Source organism: Phalacrocorax carbo, chromosome 3 (assembly GCF_963921805.1).
Source record: "Phalacrocorax carbo chromosome 3, bPhaCar2.1, whole genome shotgun sequence".
Classification (NCBI taxonomy): Eukaryota; Metazoa; Chordata; class Aves; order Suliformes; family Phalacrocoracidae; genus Phalacrocorax; species Phalacrocorax carbo.
In genome coordinates, this window is record NC_087515.1 from 96500924 (window position 1) to 96524236 (window position 23313).

The window sequence follows — 23313 nt, forward strand, 5'->3', positions numbered from 1 at the left end:
TCAGTAGTGACAGAAAACATCTAAATACTTATGTACTAAGAGTAGTTTAACTTGATCACTGTGAACCAAGGAAAATTTTTTTAGACCTAGCTCCCTAAACTGCTACTAAAAATTTATCCACTAGTCAACTACTCCAGTACTGTTAAACAAAAGACAGTTGAGATGTTAGAACTTTAAATTAAATATTTACACCATATCAGCACCATCATAATGTAAAAAATTATTAATAAAAGTAGGCACTGTTAGCACAGGAATGTACTTAAGGTACCTTTGTGTCGAAAGGACTTGCCTAACACAACTCTAACAAAATACTTTTAAAGTGTGTATATTGCCAGCTTTAGATGGTCATCTGAAACTTTTAAGCTACAGAGGAAAAAAAAATATATTACGAAGAATGTACTAACAAACCAAGTGCAAAGTCACTTCATTATAAACTATTATTGCTATATTCATTTCAAATAATACAAAATTATTAATTATATACAAAATAGCCTCCCCAGAATTTTGGTAATTAGCAGAACATTTCCGTTTCTTTAATTGCTTCCATTAGGGTCATTTGTTCATTTTATTAACACCAGATGCAATAACACAATGCTAAAAATAAACATGCATTATACAACAAATTTATAGTTTTCAAAAAATGTTCATTACAATTAGTGAATGCACATGTAACTCCCCCCCCCCCCCCTTTAGTGAACTGTGGTTTGAAACAGAGAAAAGGGAAGGAAGGAGAAACCAAACTTAATGCTATTCAGCACCAGTAGAAAGTCAATAGACCTTTAACATTCCTGTATATCAAAAACATTTTATCTGTATCACTAAACAGGTAAAGTTTACAATATTGTCCCATTTGAAGATGTACTGATTTCTATTTACAATACTTTGTAGTCAATAAAACATTTTAACAATATTTAAAAATTGCTAAAATTCATAAAAGTATTGCAGAAATTTATAACATTTACTTATTTTACGTACATACAAGGAAGTCCATGTAAAACTGTCCATGTTCATCTGAAGAACTGACAGAATAAGGAGCAATTTTAATACAGGTTGCAAAATCCCAATTATTTGAAGGCAGCTATCATGAAACATTCAAAAATCCTTAGTTGTCGTTTGCTTCTGAACACTAAAGTTCCAGTAATAAAATTGAGTGTGTAAACTAACACGTTTTTGAGATCAGTAGAAAATATATTCCCACAGGCATAACATATTTAACGAGGATGATAATGATTTGGTAGAAAACTGTTTAGCTGTAGTGATATCTGAACAGACAACTCGGTAACGGTCTTTGAGCGACCCACAGATAGAGTAATTTTCAAATATCCAGTACTTCAGCAGCTCATTGGGTTTCCAGTTAAACTTCTTCCTACAGTGCTAAAATACGACAACTGAACATGTAAGACCTTATTAGAATTTTAAAATCCAATTTATTTTGGCATCTAAAGCCTCTTGTAAAATGTAGCCAAGTAACATTGACTTCTGTAATTGAAGAGCCAATAATAAACCAACCAAAACTACGCACTGTGCTTTAATCTCCAAATAATTAGGTACCCAAAATTAAGAAAAAGTAATAGAAAAGTAAAAAGAACAAAATAAAAAAATATTGCACAGCCACATTACCTAGAAAGTAAAGTTGATGTTAAAAAGCCCTAAGTGTGGATGATATAAATTATCTTCCATATAAAAAGTATAAATATCTCTTAAAATACAGCTGCAGCTATACTTTAATACCACACATTATTTGATTCATCTGTTAATGAGGTAATAACCAAGTCTCTCGCGATGCTCTTCTCTACTGAAAATATTTTAGGGCAGCAACAAGGAAGAATTTTTCTAAAAATATTTCTGAGTCAAGGACAGCAATGTGTGCAGCTCTCCCTATGAGAGAATCTGCTGTATTGGGTAATGCATTAATTACATTATAACGAACCAAATTACATTCCTTATTCTGAAGAACTGGAAGAAGCAGGTTCTGGATCATTTCAGCATAAATTGGTCCTGCAGAGGAAAAGAAAAGTTCACTGTGTGAAACACTGGAAACAAATAAAGTTTGTTGACCTCGAACTCAAAATGAATACATCCCAAAGTAAGAGAGGGAATAACATGTGCTATGCTGCTGTTAAGATAGAATACGTAGGAAGTTGAATTTCCCTGGAAATGTTGGAAAATAATTTTAAGCTATGCATTTTAGTATTTGTACATTTATAGTGAGAATGTGCTCATCGGTATTAATTTATTAAACTATGTAAAAGGTATTTATTTGTCAATATATAGTGCTAGAATGCAATCGTGCTAGGATGGCTCAGCAGTAAATACAACCCCCACCCATCAATGAAAATAGGAAAACTACCTTTTCTCTCAGTGCTAGTGTCAAGCCTCAACTAAATCCAGCCCACGTGCTTGACACTGCGACCTGATGTCCTCAAAAATCAAAGCTATTTGTCCTCCCTATTCATGGAGCAACGCGTCAGGGCTGTGTTCATCCCACCTAGCTTTCAGCAAAGTCTATAAGCTAGAAATTTATGCAGTCTAATCTCCTTCTGCATGTAACAGAACAGGACAGATGCACAAAACAATTCAGCTCCCACATGGATTTTCTCTCTCTCCGTTACAACAAAGTAAGCCCAGAGCGTCTGAACACGTAATAGAGGTGCCTCAGTTAAGCACCCAAAATTACATGGGATGAATCTGAGACCTATGAGGTTTAACCCCAGTGGTCTGTTTATTTTGCAGGATATTTATTACCTGATTGTTTATCCTTTAAAGCTGTTTTACACATCTCAATGCGAGCGGAGTGATAAGGAACGTAACGATCCTGCAGAGATCCTACTAACACAATGTTTTTGAAGTAATGAAGACCTACAGGAAAAGAGAAAAAGGTATCTGTTGTAACAAGTCCCTTGACAATTACTACAGAATAACTGAACGTTTTACAACTGACATTTGGCACCAATTTATTACAAGTTCTTGCACAAAAAGGCAGAAAAATCTATGACAACCAGTACAGCTATAGAATAATAAAATGTTGGGTACCAGCCTTTCCTCCATGCATATTTTAACACATACCGGTGTGACCCAATTGTGATGTTTCCCATTTAAACAGAGTACGCTTCAAACTTTCATCTTGCTTCACAGGAACAAAGCAGTCGGTTTCTGGCCAGCAGAAGGGAGTAAAGCCTCCGCTTTGCTTACAGAAACCTAAAGATGGATAGTGCCCTGTCTTCACCAATGTTTCAGTCACAGCCTAGCTGCACCAAGATGAACGCCGGGCATCAACAGCATGTGATACAGTCCACTGCGTGTTGGCGCCTCTTATGTAATGTTTGGCCAGCCCAAGCACAGGTGCGGGGTCCGCCCAGCACAACTCCCCAGATACAACGAAACGTTTATAATTAAACCCAGACTTCCTACTTCTGGGACAAGCACTCTAATAGTGAGATGATACAAAGGTTAGGAACCCCTAGTAATGATGGAGTTACAGTCCTTAAGACAGTTAATTGTTATGTTTTCCCTAAAAAGCTTCAGCAGATTTCTGGTGCTGCCCATTGGTGCTAGGCCAAATACAATCCATTGCATTTTAGGAAAATAGGTTGCCTTTGCCTTAGAACAGCCCCTTTTGGATATCGCAGCTACCTACAGTTAAATACAAAGGCAACTGTCAGGCAAAACCAGAAAATGCTCAAACAGTTCAGGCACATGTGAAGGTAAGCTACAGTGAAAAGCAGCCAGCCTAACGGCTCTCTGGGAATCGCCTAGGTGTTGGGTGCTTACATCCTATTGTTGGTAGGTTGGATCCAACTCTATTCAAACAGCTGCTAATCAGTTTTGCACTGGTGCTATTAGCCTTGCTTTTAATTTCTGGAGAATAATGGCCAGATCCTGTAACTGTTACTTTTTAATTTACAAAATGTACTTAGTCTATTCTGAGAATTACAGAAATACTGCAAATAAAGTCATTCTCCAAAGGTGCTTCTTGGAATCTGCAGCAAACACTTTCTGTGTTAACCTCCACAAAACAAACTTTTATTTCAATAAAAAAAGAGAGATCTGATTGTGTAGGAACAATAATTTATTTGCTATCTGCTTTTCAGAAGCTATACTGCCAGGACAAAGTTCTGTATTCTAGTTTCCCTGTTTTATTCAGACTGAATATATACCAAGTATTAATATGTACCAGTTCCTAAAGCCATCAGTGGAGCCCACAGTGAAAAATCTTTCCTTTTTTTAGAGGTTGTTTCCTAATTTTCAGTATTTTGTACGCTCAAAGTGATGAAGATTACATCTCCAAACCAAGTCAGTTACCGAAACAATGCTGACCAACTTTAGCATGTGAAAAAGGAAATGTATCTTTTCAGATTTCACAGAAAATCGGAAAAAAAAGTTTGTACAGCTATAAAAACATACAGAAAATGCATCCCAACTAGATGCTGGTTCCTCCCCTCTTCAAATAGCCTGTCTGGGGTTTGCCTGTGCCCGCTGAAAAACAGCGTTGAAAAACAACACTGTCTCAAAAGATCAGCTAAATCACTGGAGTCTTTTAATTGACATCTGAAAAATGACTGCAGCAAATCTTACATGAAGATGCAGATGCCAGTTCCAAAACTTTGTACTGAACTGAAAAGAATGCACATGGAATAAATCAAGGGTAGGAATTCTCTGCAGGCTAATGTGTAATCATTTTGTAAATTCCTTGGGAGTCTATCTAGCTTGATTTAAGTTTTTTTGATACGTGCCTTCCCTAGGGAAACATCCATTAGCATTCATGTAAAAAGGTACAAAGAAGGGGACTGCCTAGATCTTTTCATCAACCTGAAGAAGGAAGAGATATCCTGGGGAATCTTTAGATGAACCATCAGTCTACATCAATCAAGATCTAAATAGACTCTCTTCACCCTCACATGCGATATAATACAAACAAACAAAAAAAAAAACCCAAAACAAGCTTGGGACATCACAATCTAATAAATTAGGCATCACCTTTTGGTCCCAGTGGCTCATTTTTATGCTTTATTTTCTGGTTCATAAAAATAATGTCTTGGGCTTCCCTTCATTTTAAGCATGATAAATATCAGGACCTTTCATTATGAAAAAGTGTTTGACGGAACTCTTCAGGAGGAGCAAAGAAGGCATATAGGATATTTCATCAGCATCAGTTTTATTGTTTACCTATCATCACATCATCTACTGAACAGATCCCACATTTTTCCAGAGCACTATAAAAAAAACATTGAGGTTGTCATTAACTGGAAAGTACCAACTAAATTTTTCAAAAGGATTTGATATAGCTTGGAAAAAAACAATCCTAGTGAGAGATCACTCCTGAAATAACAAGCTTTTCCCATATAAGAGTGTTTCTTCCTGTAGTAACAAAGCTTTAATGGGCTTTCCAAATTTTTATGACGATCCTTATCACCTAAGGGAGCTTTTATCTCAGTCAAAGCAAGTCTAAGCATACACAGAGAGCACAATTTCTGTCATTTAACCATCGTGCCACGCAGGTCCACCAGTGAATACTGAATAATAGCATTAGTCATTATTAAATAAATGATATCTATAAATCCATGAACAATTCTTCCAAATAATATGTCAAGTGGAAAAATCTGTCTGGAACAGCAGGTACGGAGACCTGGCAACTCATAACTAACTGCAATCACAGAGGAATAAATTTTTATATATGTTCAGGCACCAGAATCAGATGTTAAGTCTGCCCCCTAGCTACAGCCAGCCTCCCAGCAGGGAACGGGAGATGGAGCCACTGGTAGAACGGGCTGCTGATATTCTCTGAGATTTGTATGACAAAAAGGGTGACAAAATTCCATCCCACCACCGTTTAACTAATTCAAAACAAGGTTTCAGTTATTTGCAATGGACAATATTCACTGTGGATACCACAGTTCTTGAGCATAATCAAATCAAATCACTTATGATAAGCTTAAAAAAAGTACAACAATCTGATCCCATTAGTAAACTGCCATTTTCTTTAGGAATATACTAATTACAGAATCCTATAAAAGAATAATTTATGCTGGAAGGGACCTTTGGAGATTGGCTGATTGTACCCACTCGCTCAAAGCAGGGCCAATTTTGACGTTAGATCAGGTAGCTCAGGGTCATACTTGGTTGCTTTGATTTGAAGGAAACATCTCAGTTTTGTCAAGGTACAATAGTCCCAATGTCTTCTACGATTCTGTCCACTTACATACTTGTTTGCAAATAGGGATCTGGAACCTTTGCCAAAAATGCAGTATGGAAATAAGGACTTCAAAAACTATGCCCTGGAAGACAGTCACCTCCTGCAGCTGGTCTTCCGCACTGCTTTGTGAAGTTAACACATCACTCATGCAGCTAGAATCGTGCCCCAAAAATACAAGTACTGAGATCCTGAGTCAGCTGAGGTCTCAGGTTAAGATGCCATGGTACAGATGCAAGGACGCTCAGACTTTCAGCTGCAGTTCCACAAGAAGACTGATTAGGGAGCTAGATCTACATCAACTCGAGAGTTTCATGTCAGCTCAAACTCTGCCTTGAAGATTTTATTTTAAAGAACCTGGCTCCAGATGCTGTAGAACCTACCAGATTCTTCCAACATTGTCAGAACAGAGCTACTGAGGGCTGGGAAGTCCCTCCTCTTAGCAGAACTGATTAGGTTAGTCTCCAGGCTGTGCTACCAATAGGGATGCTGTTTCAATTCTAGTCTCATCCTCATCACGAGTTATAAACAGGCACTCCCTCAAGACTAGAGCTGAAATGCTTTTTCCCTCCACAAAGCCAAAGAGCACCAAGTAAGCTAAGCTGATATCCTGTACATAACAGACATCTCAAAGAAGAAAACACGTCAACCATGCTTATTCACGGCTGATCCGTGGATGTAAATGAAAACCAAACATCTTTTCCTCCTTTCAGAGATTAGGAGATGAACATTTTTAAAGAGGGGAGACAAGGCAATAAACAAGCACATCAGAATTCCGCTAATCAAGACCTGCGGAAGTACTAAGACATATGAATCTACGCCTACCTACGTTAAGTACAAAAACATCCTGGAAGAGACTATGGCTGTACATTCACATTTGTGAACTCTGTGACATAAGAGGAACAGAACTGTAAAACAAGCCCATTGGTATTAAGAATCCCTCATCCATCATAATGCCCATTTTCAGGAGAGTTTACTTTGGACTAGGCTCCAGTCTGGTTCTGTGGAAGCAATGTGCACTGGCTGCTAAAGCTCATTCATTGCATGCTGAAGTAAAGAGGGATCATGAAAAGATTTGCTTCTGAACGCATTCCTGAGTGCTAATGTGGGCACATGCTATGGCTGAGAAATGGGACTTGCAACAAAGTTTGGACCTGCAAGTTTTTCCACCTCACCTTTAGTTCTAAACTTTTTTTCAAGAAGCACTCCCACCAGTGAGCAAATGAGTTGTAACTGGGACAGAAAACAGGATTTTGAGGAAGCCAGTCTCAGCAAGCCATGCTTCTGACAAACATCATTATTCATTACAGGAGAACGAGTTCTGCCCGGAGTTTTGCAGTCAGTCTGTTTGCCAAGTCCTTAATTGCAAATGATCAATGACAATTCATATAGAATTGGGGTCTACCTCCAGGGTCTTCAGTTAATCTTGTTTCAGGTGACTGACAAGCTCAAGTTTCTGCAGGCAAAGACCAACTGATGGAACTGGACTCTGTGTTTTTAATACCTGTACTGACCAGTGTACTGGCATTCTACACAAGGTATCAACACATAAAAGTCTTGTCTGAAATCAACCTAAAGCCAAATGTCATGTGTCACTGATTTTTCTTAGATTATCACAATATCGAAACCAGTCTATGTATTAATGAAACTGTTCTCTCACTGCTAATTTCTTAACACATGAGGCAGGGGCTCTGAACCCATAAAAAAATGGCCATCTGAAGTACCATGAACAAGAAAAGTACAGATTTGTTGGGTGGCAATGGCTATAAACAATTTACAGTTCAGTTTCCTGGACTTCCTGAAATATGTTAATTTTTACGAAAAATGCAACTAGCTGAGTATGAAATGTAAATAAGGTAAGAAACAAAATATTCTAATTGAAGAGGGAAAAAAAAAAAAAAAGAGCTTCTTTTGTTTACCTCACACAAACCAAAGTGAATTAGGGAAGCTGGGAGAAGTGCTTGGGACAGTGCTCAAGTTACGCCTGAAAGCATCTTCAGTTTCATTGGAGCTACTGCCCTTCCGCAGACAAAAATTACTGTGTGCTCCAGCTGGAATCAATTATATATTTGAATACACTGATCAAATGCGTTTCCTTCCTTAATCTCTTAAAATTCTAATTATAATTATTATTTTGGTGATGTGCCAAAAATCAGTTGGCATTTCATAAACTAGCTGGTTTTTCCATTTGATGTTAGGAGATAAACATGAAGGTGCAGTTATCACTTATAGAAAATATTTAAGCATAACCAATAGATTAAGTGGAAACAGAAATCAGGAGCTGTGCAAACTCTAGAACCTGGCACTGAACCCCTACATGGTGCTGTGCTGCTCAACTAATTCACTCACTAGGTTCAAATAATACTTAACTCATTTCCCATTATCCCTTTAAGGACAGGTCAGCATAATTACCATTTTGTAAGTTTTATGGCAAACGTCAGCTGTTCAGTTACAAAAAGTACTAATTTCCACTAAGCGGATAGACCATATTAACGTCTAAAACCCAAGAATTAGATAACAAAGGACTAGATATTTTTATTTTTGTGTCAAAAAATCTTATCAAGTTAATGTAAAAAAAGTTAAACTTAGTTTTTGATGAATCCGTAATACTACAACATGGAACACATTTACACATAATGCAGATATTTTCATGTATTTTTTTCATCTGTGCAACTACAGTTGTGTTTGTATTGAACACACATCAGCATTGCTGGTGTACTTTCTTGTCACGGTATGAAATTAAGCATAATTGCCAAGACCCCCAGAAATTACCAGACAGACTGCAGCTGCTGAAGACATGACAAGCAGATTTATAGGAGAATACTGTCAAAGAACATAATTCTAAACATTATCATTATGAAGAAGCAACATCAGAAAACTAAATTTTCCACTAGGTTAAAGACGGTATAAATCCCTCAACTGCCAATATAAGGTGACCAGTGCTTAAAGTAATTTAAAATTCAAGAAATAGCATAAACTTTATCTCTCTTCACTTTGAGTAAATAATCCTATCACCTTCTGATCTTTATAAGCAAATAAGGTCAGCTTTTGCTCTTATCAGCAATTAGCAATGATGACAGTTGTAAGACAGTAAGGCACTGTAATTTACTAGAATTTTGAATAGTCAAGTCCAGAAAAAAAAATTTCCTTTTTTTTTTTAAAAAAACCAACAATGCAATCACAAATGGCAAATACTGAAGTCTCAATTTCTTTCTACTACCTGGTTTTATTCTCTGAAATAAAGATTTTCATAGGGTAAGCTATTACATGGTCCAGAAAAATTATTTTGTTTTTGTAATTCTTAAACTTGAAGATAATACATAAATGGGCTTTTTAAGGTTGCTTTAACACTTTAACTTTTTAAGGTCACTCTGCTTTAACAAACTTGATAGCTGGGCAATGAATGAGTTGTACTTGACTTTTAAAAAATATTCTACAACTCTAATACTCCAGTAAGTGCGTAAAAGCAAAACTAGTTGATAAACGACATACAATGCTATAGAAAAACAGAGACTTAGAAGAGCAGTTCATCATCATCATCACTTGTCATCTGCTGTAATTTACTGAATCAATCATTTCAAAAGGCATTTACAATTTAAAGAATTAATTCCTATCTATACACTAGAAACAGATAAAGAAAAGTGTTAAAATAAGTTATCTGTCATTCTGCCTTGAAAAATTAGTTGAAAACGAAACTGAAATGTTCCCAGAGTTCACTTGCTAAATGAGAGCTAACTGGATCTCCAATACTAGATCTGAGGAAATCTGGCAAACAAAACTTTTATCAAGATATACTTCTAAAAGAACAATCAAACGAACATGTTCTAAATCATAGATATCTGTGTTTAGGTGAACGCATTTCCTTTTCATTTAAGAATGCTAACATCAATTAGTAACAAAAACAACTTTTAAATGCAAATTTTGTCACTTAGATTAATCCAGCATGTGGTTGTATTTACCAGGCACAACATAGCATATTAACCAATTTACACCAAGTTTTCCGGCAGATAACAAACTTGACCTGGCCCCACCTATTTTTAAAACAAAACAATAATCAGACAAAAACTAATGATAATAAGCATTTACTGCTTGAGTATAACCACGTATGTGTCACACTTTCAGCTTTTATCTCAAAATTGGATAACTGTCATTCCTAGCAAAGGATGAAATACAATGCACAAATAGCAGCGCTGTAACAACTCTACCTATTCAGAAAACTTATTTATTTCTTACTGGATGCTTTAAAAAAATCCTATTAAAAATTTTTTACAGTATAGGAAAACTGAGATAGAGAACCTAAGGAAACTGAAAAGAGCAAGTTCTGGGTAACTTCCCTCAGCAAGTAATGACAGACTGACTTACATCGTACTAAGGAAGAGTTGCATTATATAGATCGGAGGGATTTATTAATATTTATAATTTTTCAGTTTCATTTTTCTGAATCTATTGTTAGGTGAGAGTTTTGCATATGCTCAGAAGACTAACAGTTCTTTTTACTACGTTACATACAAAACTGCTCCTCGTGATGGACTATTCTGTCAGCTCTCTGCATTAAAGCATTAAAACTCCTTTCAGAACAGATTCTTGTGAGAGAGATCTCTGGGAAGAAAAAAGAGCTGAGAAACTTTTGCAATGGCAGAGAGTCTGACTGGTGCTGCTTCTGACTCCGAGATCCAAGAGCCTGAGGTGATGTCCAGCCATGCCCAGCTTGGCCCCAAATGGCAGGGCCTTTTGTCATGTTTGTCATAGATCCTCCTAGAAGCATTGTTGTGATAGAAGCCATGCTGAGACAGTTATCAGATATGTGTTCAGGATTGCAAGATTTCTGGTATTAACTGGTACTGCTCCAGGATTAAGAACAGAGAATGGATATGAGCACAAATCTCTCATTTCTGAATGGTGCTGAGCATTAGTACATACTGGAGCTGCTTCTTAAGGGTAGAAGAGGAGATGCTCAAGTGTACTTTCACCTACAACGCTTGACTGAAAGTATTCATCCATTTTGGGGCTAAGCAACGAGACAGTGTGCTTAACAGAGATGTTCCCTGGCAAATTTGAGATCTAGAGCCACAAACCACCATACAAGAACATGGCTGAGACCCAGACCCTCAAAATATTGCCTGGCAGATCTACAGCCACTTTTATGGATAATCTTGAAACGAACTGGACCATAGCAGAGTTGAAATAGTAGCAGATTTTGCTGCCTGAGGGATTTTCCCAGCTGCAAACCCAGCGTCCGAGGAAAACACCACATTAAGCAGCAACAGATGTTTCTTCACCTTAGACACCTATTTTCCTGTTGATTTTTTTCTAAGCCTATAGAAGTTGCAAAATCAGGACTATACTTCTCAACAGTGTTGTCAACCTCTTGCATGCAGTCTGGGATAAAGTGGTTCCTGGAAACACTTATGTTTAGAATCCCTATAGAGAACAGTATGCAAATTCTCTGGATTGAAAATCTGAGGAGAAACTGTACAGTTCGGGGAATCCCACACTCCTCTCATCTGGTGTTTGAGAGTCAAGCACAGCCAATACTCTATGCCAACTGAATGAACAGAGAGATGGCAGGACAGAAGCATGCCTCAAGAGTTAAAGACACCAACACCTACAGTATATATACAGTATATTAGGTCAACCCTCAAAGGAACATATTCTTCCTTTTCTTTTAGGGAAGAGTAAAGCTTGCTTTCTTTCCTCCCTAATTAAATTTACTGAACTTTCACACCTCCTTCTCCCTCAACGTTTCCTTCTCCCTCACACCAAGCTCACTGAAGGACCTGGAAACAAGACGGTGTATGAGGCTGTGGCCCAAGACACTTCTAACTAACTAATTTCTCCTTTCTTTATCAAAATGAGTTTTTGTGTTCCCTGACCATCTTAATGAGGAAATAAAAGACAGGTTACCAAAAACTTTAAAGCAGAATTTTACATTTAAAAAATAGATAGTAAAATTAGATACAGAAACAGGTAATCTTAAATGAGTGTATATGTGCTTGACTTAGCACAATAAAATCACTAGCTTCAGTGGCTCAAGAGAAAGCTGATTTTGTGTATATATACGTATAAACACACCCCACACCCCACCCCCAGCATAGCGACTGCACTCAGAACTTCTGCTCATTATTTAGGAAGGGAAGTATCAAACCAATGGTCCACCTCTGCAACCAAAATGGTTTACTGTTTATTTTGCTTGAAGAATATGGGACTAAAGCCAAAGTAACTCTTACATAAACTGAAAGAGGAACTTGTAGAAATTTTTTTTCTAGGTTTCCTATTGCATTTATGTACAGTGGCCTTTAAAAGATAATAAGCATTAACAAAGCTTACCTGCTTTTTTACTAAGTTTGTATAAGAATGTTTGTCGTGGATCTGAATGGTCTCGACATGTCAACTGCAATAAAGAACCAGACTTCTTCCACTTCTGCATAAACCACAGTCCTGCATTGTTAGGTACAACGTGAGTATAGATCCACAACAAAATATTAAATCTCATTACACATAAGTAAAAGTATGTAAAGTCCATATATTTAGCTCCTCAGATGTTATGTTTATTCTTCATGTCAGTATTGCCAAGCCCAGAAACACTTAAAATCTGTATTCATAATTCTTTCCTGTCCATCTATAATAAAGCATGAAGACCATTATTTCCACTAATGTACATGCCTTTCTAGAACTACACTTACAAAAAGTGAAAATACATTAATAAGTTAGCCACAAGGCAATGTACAAACTCTATTTCAGTTGTTTACAGAATATTAGAACACTTTTATGTTGAAATATGTAGCACTAAACAAGCGTTACTTCTCAGACTTCCAAAAATAACTTTACAGAACCATTGAATTTATTAAATATAACTTGAACAAAGGAAGCTGAATTTTCTGGGAGGAAAATCACAATATTGTATTTCTGTGATGCTGTACCCTCTTTATTAGTCAATTAGTAAAGCCAGCCAGCTAACTGGCCCTTCAGAAAATCTCCTCTCCCTTGCCAAGCAAAAGAAAAGTGTGCAACCAGGCCCTTACAGCCTCCAGAATGTGTTGATTCAATCCTCAAGGTAATAGTTATCTTTAACTGAAGCAATTTATTGAAGGTCATTAATTTATACATACAATATAGTACTTTAGATTTCAATACCCATTACTTATTATCTTGGCATCTTCCAAAATATTAAGGAGTTTGAAATGTAGTGGAAGATTATTATAGGAAAAGGACATTTTGTACAGTCTCCAACTATAGAAGAGAGAAAATACTCCAGAAATCCTGATTTTTTCAGTGAATTTACTCTGGATTATACTTTGATAGCCTTAACCTTAGTTAACCAAAAGCATTTGCTTGTGATTAGATAAACAAGCAAACAGCCCTGCCTCTTTGTATCTGGGAAAACTGCAATTCCTAAAAGCAAAGCAATGTTAACACTTTTGGGTGATTTGGGCGAGATTCAGTTACAGATTAAAATACATAAAAGAAACTGCCCACAGATATACTAGGTTAAACACCCAGTATGTGCCCATAGTGAATTATATTATAGATGACTTAAACCTGAAGTGAGCCTCCCTGGTAGCATATTGAGGGCTATTCAAGGTATTGTTTCAACCAAATTCAAAGAGCTCTCATGTTCCTCCTGCTTCTGTAAACTCCAACAGCAACTCCAGTTAGCCAGTAATTCCTGTCCACTTTTAAGCTCAACGGCCGTGAGTGAAAAGCTTTTCCTCCTCATTTTTGTATGAAACTAAATAATAACACAACCAATAAATAAACTGGCACTAAAAGTAATTAATGATTTTTAGAGTGTTTTTAAAGACCTTAATGAGTGTGTTTATATTTAGTGAACATAAGTGTTACTCATTTGGGGTTTGGGCTCTCCAAGGCAGGTGGTAATCTCAGAAACAAGTTTTCATTTAAAAATTTGATGCTACTTAAAAATATCTTCTAACATTTATCTCAAAAGTCAGCAGTTTCTGCAAGATCTCCTAGAGCTACATTTAATCTTTAGAAAAACAGACATTCATAAGGTACAAACACATCTGCAGAAACACACTGCAGGTTGTAAGGTTTACTGTACGTCATTTTTGAGACAGACAAGACAGAACTAGTAGTTCAGAACTATTTTAATGCATCTTACCTACTTGTTTTGCAGATTAAGTATATTAAAATTCAGTTTATAACAAATTGAGCTCAACACGTTAAAACTGGAGGTTTTTTATGGTGTAACAGAAAACCTGAATTAAACATACAGGAAAACGCTTATATCAACCATCTCTTGCACATTGTCCTATTTTTATAACCCTTCTCTCTCCTTATGGCAGTGAAACATGCACTTTCTTATAATCAAAGTAATGCAGAAATGTGCATCCCACATGAAACTGCTACATGCATTTCAAAGGCAAAATCTGCCCTAAACTTACACTACTGAAAACAATACTTTACCTGTATTAACAAGAGCACTGCTGTTGTAGAGGGTACCAAGATGTGGTCCAGACAGAGAGAGGAAGGTATGGAGTTTGTTGAGGTAATATTTAAATCGAGGTCTTGTGAGCACTGAACGGATTATTAAATTACCCAGTGAGTGTCCAATAAAGCTGTTTAAAAAGAAAAAACAGTATAACATAGAATTTGATGGCAATCTTTCTTCTTTTAAACAGAGGAAAATAAAACTGGTATCATAAAATGCTGAAAGAGCACAGGGAAAAAATTAATGAAAAGTGTCCATTCAGAAGCCTGTGTTTTAGGTCACACAGAAAACAGCTTGCCCATATCTCCCAAGCTGCAAAAACTCATCACAAACATGTTCTGAGCTCCTCCAGAATTATTTTATACATAATTTTTGAAAAGCTAGTGAAAACAAACTATCCTTCCACCAGCACCTCCCAAACAAACCCAAGATTATTTCTGGCTGTATTTCCCTTAGCACCAAGTATTCACAAAATATTCTGTGAGCTGTGCATGACTGAATAAATCACTACTTTGGCATGTGATGGCATTCAGTATGATAAATGCGTTAGAGTTACTGAAACAACCTAGTGCAGAAGGATTCCAGAAGTACTCCTATAAGGGGGAAAACCATTACTTAACTGAATCTGATTATTTTAAAATAGAAGCAGCATCTCAAATCTGCTTAGCAGTTGGACCAAAATAAGTGATTATCAGCCTGAGTGAGTCAATTGAAGAATATCTGTCTGCCAGGAGAATAGTATATTTAGTTGTTGCCCTGGTTAAGCGAATCAGGGGAAAGATGGACAGGACTCTTCATGTATCTAAAGATAATGAATTATTACTTAATCTGAGCTGCCTCCTGTAGTACCCGCAAGTCTGTATAAAAAGCATTTCTTTAGAAAAGACACTGCAAAATAAAACAATTCTAGTTCTCATGCAGTTATGCTTACAGATCCCTGCTGAGGAAGGACCACACCATCCTGGGCGCTGACTTGAGTAGGATATGGTAGAGACAAGACTCACAAAATTAGAAGGAAAAAGTGCCTTCCTGTTTTACAGATGTAACCTCAGGACACGGAGCTAACAGACAACCATCAAAAATATATAGCAGAACTATCGTGGCTCGATCATATATGCGCCACAACACTACACCCGTAAAATCATCCTTCCTGTTTGCTCCATATCACTACATTCACCAACAAAAATAGCTCAAACAAAGCTAACAGTAATAATGTGTAAAATACAGTGCTAAAAAAATGACTTGGGCTGTTTAATTGCTTCCCAAGCAAGAATTATTGACTTGGAAAATTCCAGTTTAAAGCTAAATAAAAAAACATTAGGTTACAGAATGGCAGGGCCACCCCTGAACTCCTGAACTCCAACATAATTATGTTTCTATGACAGAATAGGCTATTTTTTCCTTACCGATACACAGTTTAAGCCTGTATGTATAGTCTTCCTGTTCGCTTTTACTACCTGTTTTATAAAATTACTGCAATATCAGAAATTCTTTGCTGCAGCTTGCTGTTTGCTAATTTAGAAATTAAAGGTATGTATCCTCTCTGCTGTCAGCACAACAGCAGTGCATCTGCAAAACAAAATACTGAGCTGCTGACTCTCTTAAATACTAAAATTTAAAACCATTCTCTCATGAGTACATTATGAAGTCCATACAAGACAAAGAAAACCGCAGATTTCTTTAGGAACAAGAAAATGTCCACAGAATTGAGTTAGTTTGTTCTGAGGATGATATGCATCGCACAATTGCTCTAAAGTAAAAGTGACTATTTTCTAAAGAAGATCTGAACATTAGCAGAGATGCTCTCTTGACAGTTCATCCACTATTTATTAAACATCATAAAAGGATGAGAAACTCTTATATTGTACAAAGGACAATTTCACCTCTGGAAAAACCAGTGATCCATCAATCAGTTCTACCATATGCAAGAATATGGGCATACCTGAACCAAAACTTCAGAAATATTAAAGATCCATTTGAAGGAAAAAAGGTGCTCACAATTAGCTATGTGAATGCACCTCACAGATTAAACACTTGTTCTTAATTTGTAAAGGCTTAGGAAAATAACAAAGGTTACAGTAATATATTGTGCTCAAATTCAGATGTTTATGTGAACATGTAATAAGCCTTTAATATTATTTTCTAATAGAGGTTTAAGGATTTGTTCAAATCGAAAAGGAAAAGGAAGGAAAAGCAAACCCCTTCAAAACCAGTTTTGAAGTCTAAGACGAAAACATAACCCATCCTACTCATTGTTATGGATACCTGCAACTGTGGGATGCTCTGCAAAACCAACACATTTCTGAACAGTAGGTGGCAATATTACAGTCTTCTGAATACAAGATAACATTAACACACTGAAGGAACAGAAGTATAACGTAGTATTTATATGGACTTTATGGTTCAGGTCTACCAATTCGGATCATACTGGAAAATTAGGCACAATAAAACCTCATTATCCTGTGCTAACAAATGAAAAATCCTGTCCAACTATAAAAATTCATGGAAGAAAAAAAAAATCCATCAAAACCCATCATCAAAAAGGTGCTGAAACAATGAACAGATGTTTTAATAAATGTGTAGCATCATAAACTGCTTTCTTTTGTGAGCCAGTGTTACTTAGGGAAGAGGATGACAAGCCGAATAATCCAACTGAAGTAAAAGTCCAGGTTATCAGAAAGTTATGTAAGACCTGACATGAGGAACGGTTTTGAAACTACTCTGTAAGACCATGTGGTTTATTTCCTGTCTGTGTGATGACCTGGAAAGATTTCCATCCTCACAGATACTCAAAACTGGAATGGGTATGACTGAGCAATTTGACTTTCTTCAAAGTTAAATTAACTTGGAAGGCGGCACCAGTGTGAGTGGGTAACTGCTCCGAGATGACCTCCAGAGGTCCCTTCAACCTCAAGTATTCTGCAATTCTTTACCAAACCATTGCTTTATAAGACAAATTGCTGTTGGTTTGAATCAAGCTTCCAGTTCGTGCTTGCTACACATTTGTAGTGAGCACAAAGATTTTGTACAGAGGAGATCACCGCACATGTTGGGTAGTGTACTGGTACAATAACCAGTATTAGCTTTGGCAGTACCAAAAATGTTGGTTTGTTGAAATTGACACCGTAGTACAGCTCTGGGTTCAGACAGTACAGAGCGTCTGATGGTACAGCGAGTGCCTTTTCTTATCTCAGTATAAGAATGTAGCACAATAAATAGGATTTTGCCGTTACTTGAAGGCAGGAGGTTTTGCATTGACCCGACAGCGCAGCATCTCAGAACTTCTCTTGACTCCTCTAAGCCTGAGCTGATTTCAGTTTGTTTTAGCTGTGACAGCAATCATCTGGCAGTCTGGCAGCAAGTCAGGCCTAAAGTTGCTTTAGTTTCACTATAGTTTCTGTTAATAATAAGTAGTTATTCTGTGTGGCTTGAACTGTGTATCACCAGAATAAAGTGTGGCGTGGAAGAGTGCAGACACAGGTATCATATGCCGGAGGTCCCCAATGGTCTATTAATGGTCATTGCAGAAGCACAATCTTGTAACTCAGAAAAGAAAGCCTGTGTTGGGGATAACCGAACAGGAAAAGAACCCTGAGTAAATGAGTAACAAAAGAAAGAGCATGGGGGGGCAGGCTGAAAATATGAAACTATGAAAGTAAATCTAGGCAGACCCAAGGCCAAGGAGGCAGAAACCCCCAGAAGCATCGTTCTCCTTACACTGAAGCCCCAGGATGCGGGTGTCCCACTGCTTAAGGAAGACACCAATCTAAGGAAGAAACCACCAATCTTAGGACCCAGAGAGCTGCTGGAAGGGGAACCTACCACCTGAGAAAAAGTCCTAGAAAGTTTCTGTTTAACAACGGTAGCTGTATTAGTAATGGGACTTTTCTGCATTATTTTGGACTATGAATTTTAATACTACTGTAAATAGACTGATAGTAATTTTTTGCTGCATTTTTATAAGATTATGAAAACACTAACTGGACTAACAATAAATTCTTACCTCTGCATATGAAGTGTGTTCCGTTTTGCCCATAACAAGACTTTGAGTGTAAAAGAGAGACTGAACAAGTATTTCTGACACACAATGCTGTCAGCTTTTTTGTCATACAAAATCATTATAGGTCTGGAGACTGATTTCTAATTTGACTCAGCTACTGAGCAGCACTTGTACAGAGAACACCTCCCTTACTAGATGGGGAGATTCCATGAGGAGAAACTAGCATCATTCAGGGGAGCGTGGATAACTAGCACAAAGTCCGTCTTCTTTACAGTGGGACAGCTCAAATGAGGTAGGAATGCATCGGCTGCTTGCACAGAGGAGTTCTCAGTAGTACTTCCTGGACTTTCTGGGTCACCCCTTCAAGGACTTGTATATAAGCACATCTCTTGCTGAAAGCTCTCTCATGTAGCTACCAGGGAACGGCTCTAGGATCTGCTGATAGGTTCAACCTTCTCATAAGAAAAGCTAAAGTTTGAGAGATGAAGGCATCTGCTTTGGCAAGACCAAACAAAAATATACACCTTGAAAAGGAAACTAAACTAAAAATTGATAGTTTCTTTTTTCTTCCAAGTGACAAGTAATAAAAAAAGGTGAAAAAAATATTTACAAACTGAAAAATCTTATGAGAGAAGGAAACCAAAAGCAAACAAGAATTCAACTCTCAGGTATGACCAACGAGAAGATAACGGGGTTAATCACACAGAGGTTTTATTTTTTTTTAATTCATCGATTTAGACAAAATTAACTATGTCAAATCTTGCCTATTTGAAAATAGAAACATTTGTTTAAAAAGTGAGACTATGTTTAAACACGTTAGATGTTTTCTCTAGCTGAATAAGGCCTACCGAACACGTGAGTATGCAGAAACTTGTAGGAAATACATGTGACTAGCAAGTCAAAAAACCTTCCAGATGTATAATTTGAGGATGCCTAAACAAATGGATGATGTCAGAGTTGAATTAACTCCTTTCATCTGTTGACAAGCTAACTCCAGCAACACCGCTGAGTTCCTAAGGTAGTCTGCCCAAACGCTATACCCTACTTTGAGAACATGTATTCCCTGGAAGTAACTGAAAAAGGAAACAGGAATGCATAGACTGGGATGAGTCTTCTATTAAGATGTAAACCATGCTTTTCAGCATCAAAATGAAAGTTATTTTTTTCATGCAGCTGCCCTTCAACGTCACAGATAAGGTGTAATTTCCCTGTAGGAATGACAATATAGACAGTCTGCTATGTCATACTTGGCGAAGAGACTATCAAATCAGAAGAAAGCAACTCTCATCCTGACGTAGCGCTATTAGTTTCCTTCAACTTTCTCAAAATATTATCTGTTTTTCTGCAGAACCCCACCATGTAGGATCTGAGGAAGCACAGGACAGCAGTTCCTTAAATGTAATGCTTAATGCTGCCCTAAAACCACCAACACAACTAGATAAGCTTGCAACATTTCAGCTGGGAATTCCTTCTCTCATTTGTCCTCCTTTCCCCTACTCCACCCACCCCCTGACTTTCTCTTTCCCATCTCTCTTTTGGCCTGCTCTTGAGCATCACAGTTCAGAACAACACAGGGCTCTAGTTTTAAGTTTATTTCTATAAATAGTATAGAACAGATATTACCTGATTTTTGAAAGGGTTAGATTATAAATTTGTATATACTGTATAATTTCATCTAAAAGGCGATCTGTCATGGAATCAAAATCAGCAAAGGTATCATTCTGTAAAATAAAAGAAATAAAAAATAATAACTGTATTTTCTAATGCAGCAATATACATTCTGCATTCAGTCTGAATTGTTATTCCCCAGTGTTTTGATCAACAGCACACGAATAAAAGCATCCATATTAACTTTGAATATAAACACTACAGCTAGTTATTATAATTTTTTCAAGTTTTTTTTCTTGTAACATGGAATAAAGTCATACACATTTTACTGTAAGACTACATTCTTCCAGTACACCAAAAGGAATCTTAACATTACACAGCCGGCCTTACTTCTAAGCCTTCCCCTACACACAATCTTAACTGTAGTGGAACAGAAGACCAAACTGCATATTCAGAACCAAATCAGACTGCCCATGAAATAGAAATTAGACAATTACTGCAACAGCAGAAAAGAGTCTACATTAGTAGTTTATTCAAAACAAAACAAACACACACCTTAAAGCCCTATTCCCAGTTCACAGCTGATTCTCTACAATGATTAGCAGTAAGAAATTAAAAACAGAGGTAGGGAAAGGCTGCCTAAAGCTTTTCAACACAAGTTCCAAAGGATCTGTGCTAAAATCTGTAGTGTTCAACATATTGATAAATAATCTGGGAAAGGGAAGAAGGAGATGAGATGTCAGAGTTTGGAGACAAAACTAAATATCCAGGATAGTCCAATCTAGAACTGACCAGAATTTTAGAAGAATCTTGTACTGCATGCCTTGGTGATAAAATGGCAAGAAATGCAAAACAATGTTATATAGGGAAAAACAGCCCTAAACATATATGCAAACAATCTATACATCTGTGTTCTGTATAATAAGCTACGTTAGGAAAGCAAGGAAAGAACAGAAAATATCAATATAGCATTTTGTAAGTCCATAGTGCACAAGCATCTTAAATGCCCTGTCTAGTTCTGATCATCCTATTTGAAATGAAAAGAAGTTTGAAAGTAGGCAGGGAAGGATATAATGGATGACCAGAAACTGTTTCACATGCGATCCTGAGAAATACTGAATGGACTAAGTCTCCTCAGTTGCTTCCTGAAGGAGAAATTATAGTTGTTTATAAAATACTTAATTAACTGAAGTGGAAATTGGAGAATGGTTATTGACTTTTGTTTTGTTTTGTTTTGTTTTTTTCCAAAACAAGCTACAGGGGGATGTGTTTAAATTTCCTTGTTTGCAACTGAATTAGTAATGTATATGAACCATAGAATTAATCTCAACTGTATGCTGTGGAAACCTGAAGCAAAAAGATTCAAAAAGAGTCAGCCATCATTAAGGAGACAAGACTGTCAGCAGCTGTCAGGCTCAGTGGCCTCAATGGAATTCCCAAATCAGAAAGTTTCAGAACTGCTGACTGCCAAAAACTATAGGGCTACAGAAGAGAAAGCGTGGCTTGGTGCCTGTCCAGCCTATTTCGCAAAGCATCCCAGCAGCTACCGCCAGAAAGCGCAAGTGCACTAAATGAACCTTTCGTTTGAGCCACTGAAGAGACTTTATTCTAATTCATCACTGAGTTACGTCTAATACAATATGTAAGACACATTAAAAAAATGCAAAAATTGGTCTTCTGTGCTTTGGCAAGTTTATGTCATCTGAAAATAATAAAATTCACAAAAGTTTAACACAAGAGGTAATTTGATGGTCTCATGATGTGGATCTTGCAGTACGCAGACAAAAGAACAAGAGACAGATATTTTGTATTTCTCAGATCCTGTGAAATAACACATCTTCCTTCTTGCCACACCAGTTTTCATTATCGTAATTTTTACCATTAATATAGAGGGTATTTTATCTACAATCCTAACTGATTATGCCAAGAACTTAGGAGATATTAGTACACACAACAAAATGGCAGCAACAAGTCTTACTCCTTATATATCTACCTTCAACATCATACCAGGTTTTCTAATACTTTAATGCAAGCCACAGATCAAATAATGGATTACATGAGAATACAATAAAATATACCAAATGTGGTAAACTGCAAACTGATAGTGCCATTAAACAAACACATCTGAAGATGTACGCTGGTCGTTGCTTTATAAAAATTCTTTTTTTGTTGGCAAATACCTGATTCCTCTCAGACATAAGGAAATCCGTTCTCCCTCCAGGCAGCCCTAGCTCAATGTATGTCTTCACTAATCTTAGATCTGCGCTGTTACCTTAAAAGGAAAAACAATCAAGAGTTACATACTGTGAACTTAACTTGCAATAAAAGCACCTAGAATACTGAAATGAACCTATGGCACAACTTTATATTTAAACACAGCTAATGATATTCTCAGCCCTAATTAAAATTCAGTGAGGCTCAGGATGATAAACTGCAATGCCAAATGCAGTGACAAAACAGTCTATAAAAAAAGACATTCAATGCAGACACCATTTTAGAAAAGCAAGGGTTTAGGAAGTCATGTTTTATTCTGTCTTAGCATCCACAGACACATAGCACTGTGAACATTACATTCTTGAAAACCTAATTAACTTTGATAAAAGTCAGTTAAAGAACTCAGAGCTAGCTTAAAGAATTTAGTGAAGGAACCAGGAATAAGGGCAATTTGTAAACATTTTCAGAGAATAAAAAGGCAGAGTGGACTGTCAGCAGACAAAGATACATTTAGACTGGTACCCAAGACAAAAAATGCTAGTTAAACTAGCATCATGAAGACTTCTCTACATCAATGATCATGTATGCTTTTGAAGAAAGAGTGCTTTTTATGCCTTAATTAGAGAAAAGGATTTTTATTTAAATCTGTTATTAATAGGAAAGAACTTGTACAAACTCACCATTTTGTAAGAAAATTCTAACTATATGGATTTCTCTAAGGCTTCAAAGACATGTTTTTTTAACAACAGGTTTTTTGGCCAAGTTAACTTTTGTGTCAATTCTAGACATGCAACAGCACTTGAACATCTATGCTAGTAAAAAGGAATACTTCTGAGTTCCATTTGAAAA

General features: G+C 36.8%; 1 protein-coding gene across 7 annotated transcripts in view; it reads right to left on the bottom strand.

Annotated features, from left to right (window-relative positions):
- Positions 1-502: 502 nt before the first annotated feature.
- The window catches only part of FAM135A (family with sequence similarity 135 member A), a 90065-nt gene continuing 67254 nt past the window's right edge, over positions 503-23313 (bottom strand). For 6 of the 7 annotated variants that reach the window (XM_064447832.1, XM_064447830.1, XM_064447828.1 and 3 more), the window contains 6 exons: positions 22431-22522; positions 20266-20363; positions 14618-14769; positions 12518-12628; positions 2746-2859; positions 503-1998 (listed from right to left, as the gene is read on the bottom strand). In XM_064447832.1, coding sequence (XP_064303902.1) covers positions 1793-1998; positions 2746-2859; positions 12518-12628; positions 14618-14769; positions 20266-20363; positions 22431-22522 — 773 coding nt within the window. In that variant the 3' untranslated portion in view covers positions 503-1792. Of the gene's footprint in view, positions 1999-2745; positions 2860-12517; positions 12629-14617; positions 14770-20265; positions 20364-22430; positions 22523-23313 lie in introns of those variants that run through there. The other variant, XM_064447834.1, reaches the window with a different exon arrangement.